General features: G+C 38.0%; 1 protein-coding gene across 1 annotated transcript; it reads right to left on the bottom strand.

Annotated features, from left to right (window-relative positions):
• Window positions 1–247: 247 nt before the first annotated feature.
• LOC143613762 (putative serine/threonine-protein kinase At1g01540) lies at window positions 248–2175 on the bottom strand. The gene is made up of 6 exons (XM_077087384.1): window positions 1550–2175; window positions 1360–1464; window positions 988–1281; window positions 767–896; window positions 474–683; window positions 248–398 (listed from the first exon to the last, which is right to left on the bottom strand). Exons 1-6 carry the CDS (start codon window positions 2125–2127, stop codon window positions 285–287), a joined length of 1431 nt encoding a protein of 476 aa, XP_076943499.1. The 5' UTR covers window positions 2128–2175; the 3' UTR covers window positions 248–284.
• Between the last annotated feature and the right edge of the window lie 1179 nt (window positions 2176–3354).

Raw genomic sequence — 3354 nt, 5'->3', positions numbered from 1 at the left:
AAGCCTCACAACTTCGAAAACCCCCGCTAAGAGCTTACCAACCGGTATTCATCATTCAAAAAAAAAAAGTAGTAAAGTAAAAGATAAATGTTCACTATCATAGTTCCCTACATAAAATTGAATTGCACACTTCATAATAAATATGATAGCAACTCTAGAGCAACCTAATTTGATACAAAACAACTACTAACAGGTTCTCTACTTTAATTCTCTACCAACACGATCCCAAAACCATATTATCTACATAACCGAGCTTCCTAATCACTGGTTTCATCTAACCCTAATTAGACATCCCGTTGGCCCGCCATACTACTCTCATAACCGCTACTGTCACCGGACTCGATGTATCTCTTCTCCATCAACCGCCCCCTATCCATTTCCCGGTTCCCTCTATGTTCCTGTACAACATATATTTATTCAAAAAATGCATTCAAATATACAAATATCAATGAGTTTGTAACACAAAAACTTACATCTCTGAACGGAAAGTCTTCAGCCTCGAGCATATGAATCACATGACCCATTTTCGGCCTCTTTTGAGCACTGGGATCCACACAACGTAACGCTACTAGTAGAGCCCGCTTTAACGCTCTTGAAGATGGCTTTTCGGGTAGTTTAGGATCCAAAACCCCCTCCGCGTTCCTGTTTGTTACCATCGTTTTAAGCCAATCCACAAGATTCACCTACAAAGTGTATCTCCATTTAATCCGATACGAAAATTGTTGAATGTATAAATAATAAAACAAATAAATAATAAAACGTTTACCTCCTCTGGAGGCCGGCTATAGTCCACGGGATTTCGACCACTAATAATCTCCATGATAAGAATCCCAAAGCTATAAACATCACTTCTTTCGTTCAACATACCCGTACTAGCATATTCGGGTGCAACATATCTAACAAACAAATTCAATAATATTATTAACATACGTGATAATATCATAATAACATAAAACACCAATACAATGAAGAAAGTAATCGTGTTACCCAAATGTTCCCATGACACGAGTGGTGACATAGCTCTTCTCCGAGCCCAAAAGTTTGGCTAACCCGAAATCCGAAACTTTAGGGTGCCATTGTCGGTTAAGCAATATATTGCTCGACTTAATATCACGGTGCACAACTTTGGGCTCGAGCCCTTCGTGCAGATAAGTCAACCCTTTAGCCGTGCCAAGTACAATGTTCATACGAATCTCCCACGTAAGCGGGCTAATCGGTCCTACATCTCCATGAAGCCATTGCTCTAAGTTCCCATTGTTCACATACTCGTAAACAAGGATCCTATACAAAGTAATCAAATTATATGATCTCATTCCAATGTCAAAGTCAAAGTCAAAAGACAACAGTCAAACAATATACCTTTGAGCTCCTTCAGCACAATATCCAAGCAGTCGAACTAAATTCTTGTGACGAACACGACCAATTGCTTCAACTTCAACCTTAAACTCTTTCTCGGCTTGTCCTCTGTCGAACACGAAAGTTGAACAAAACTAAAGTCAAATTCAAGATCCACAAATTAAGCAAACAATTAAATATTTAAACAACCAACCTGTTATTAAGCAAATTCTTGACAGCAACCATGGTATCATCAGCCAAAACCCCAGAATAAACAATCCCATACCCACCTTCACCAATCACATTCTCATCCGAAAACCCATTTGTTGCAACCTCAAGCTCTCTCAAAGTATACCAATGACCCCAACCCAAATGCGACACTTCGGGTTGAACCGAAACCGACACCATCGAGCTGACACCCGACCCGCTTCCGTACGACGACCCGGTTCCACCCGGGTAAGATATCCGGTGTCCTTTCCCGATATCTATCTGGATCTTCTCATACCCATTTGGATTACTGTCATTATTATTATCATTATTTACAGAACCCGGTTCGGTTGGGTTTTCGGGTTGTCGGGACGGGTCGGGTTGATTTGGGTCTGGGATTTTGGGTTTTTGGGGTAAGATGATGGTTTTCTCGAAGGATTTTTTACGTTTGAAGGTGAAATAGAGGGAGATGAAGAAGATGATGATGACAATGGCGGCTGTTAAGAAGATTGCGAGGATAACCCAGAATTTTAAACTGAAAATTGAGGTTTTTTTAGAGAGTTCATCCTTAAAAACGCCGGACATGTTTGATTGTTTGTAGTTGTTGTCGGTGGTGAGGTTGTGAGACTACATAGGAAATAACTAATAATAATTTTTTTAAAACGATCAATTAAGTAACGCCGGGTACTTCATACGCGGCCCCCAATAGCTAAAGGTAGCCCGAGCTGGCCACTAGTCCGGACGGACGGAGCCCCTAGCGGTCCACCTATTGAGGGATTCACCGGATAAAACCCGACCCCCACGCCCGCCAAATGGCACGACAACGAGGAGCCGGTAAAACCGGTTGAGATCAGGACTCGAACCCTGGCAAGCCAGGGTCATCCCTCATATCTCTCATATAAATTGGTGATAGTGAGGTTTGAACCCCTACCTCTTACTTGTAAAGTGAGTGCTCTACCATTGAGCCACAACCAATTTATAAATAACTAATAATAATAATAATAATAATAATAATAATAATAATATAAGGGGGTTTAGAAAAATGGGAATTAGAAGGGAAAGATTGTCAAGTAGGGGGACACAAATAAGAAGGTGGTGGTAGAAACAGAATAAAAAGACAAAACTGGTTTATGAGTAAATAGTGGAAGAAATATCTACTCTTGTCCTTGTATATCTACCCCTATCTATTATTAAATAATTTATTTCATGTCTTTTATTATGATGTTAAAAAGGAGTTAGTTTTGCTTTTTCGTCCGTGAGTTTCACCTCGTTTAATTATATTTTTAAAGTGAGGATTATGATTTGAGATACTAATTTTAAAATGGTTAGTTTAACGAATTATTAATTTGTTGTTAGAAAAGTTAAGGACTATAATCTAACATCTTTACATTCAAACGACTATTTATTGACCATTTGGAGATGCTGTGAAGGCTTTGAGATGGCTTTGAGATCTCTCTAAGCTCTCGGATCGTTCATAATGAAATCTTCTTCACCATCTATGTAATGAAACTAAAATATATAATCATTCATAAATTTTGTTGATTCTTTTTTTAATTTTATAACATCTGATTCCTCATATGTATTTATAACCAATTAAGTAATTGTCTATTTTTATTTGTAACCAAATTAAAATAAAGTAACAGAATGAACAGTAAACCTCTAGATATTGGAGTGTACATTAGTTTTGTCACTTTCTGTATAATTTAAGGCAGGGGGAATAGCAAACCCCCAAGTTGTGTTTGGGATTCCTTATCTACGTTTTGAAAGTCTTTTTGTAATAAGTAAAAAATGACTTATGATTTTTTAATAAAG

The sequence above is a fragment of the Bidens hawaiensis genome, unplaced genomic scaffold (genome assembly GCF_021521415.1).
Source record: "Bidens hawaiensis isolate Kalapana, Puna unplaced genomic scaffold, B.hawaiensis_p1.1 tig00038111_1, whole genome shotgun sequence".
NCBI classification, from domain to species: domain Eukaryota; kingdom Viridiplantae; phylum Streptophyta; class Magnoliopsida; order Asterales; family Asteraceae; genus Bidens; species Bidens hawaiensis.
The sequence above is the reverse complement of the archived record's forward strand: the minus strand, read 5'-3'. Positions and strand labels throughout refer to the sequence as shown.

Excerpts from the sequence above, each read along its gene's own strand:
- LOC143613762 (XM_077087384.1), bottom strand. The coding sequence starts at position 2,127 with ATGTCCGGCGTTTTTAAGGATGAACTCTCTAAAAAAACCTCAATTTTC. Across the intron at positions 1,465-1,549 it reads AAGAATTTGCTTAATAACAG|AGGACAAGCCGAGAAAGAGT; the intron begins GTTGGTTGTTTA and ends CGTGTTCGACAG. Across the intron at positions 684-766 it reads ATAGCCGGCCTCCAGAGGAG|GTGAATCTTGTGGATTGGCT; the intron begins GTAAACGTTTTA and ends TACACTTTGTAG.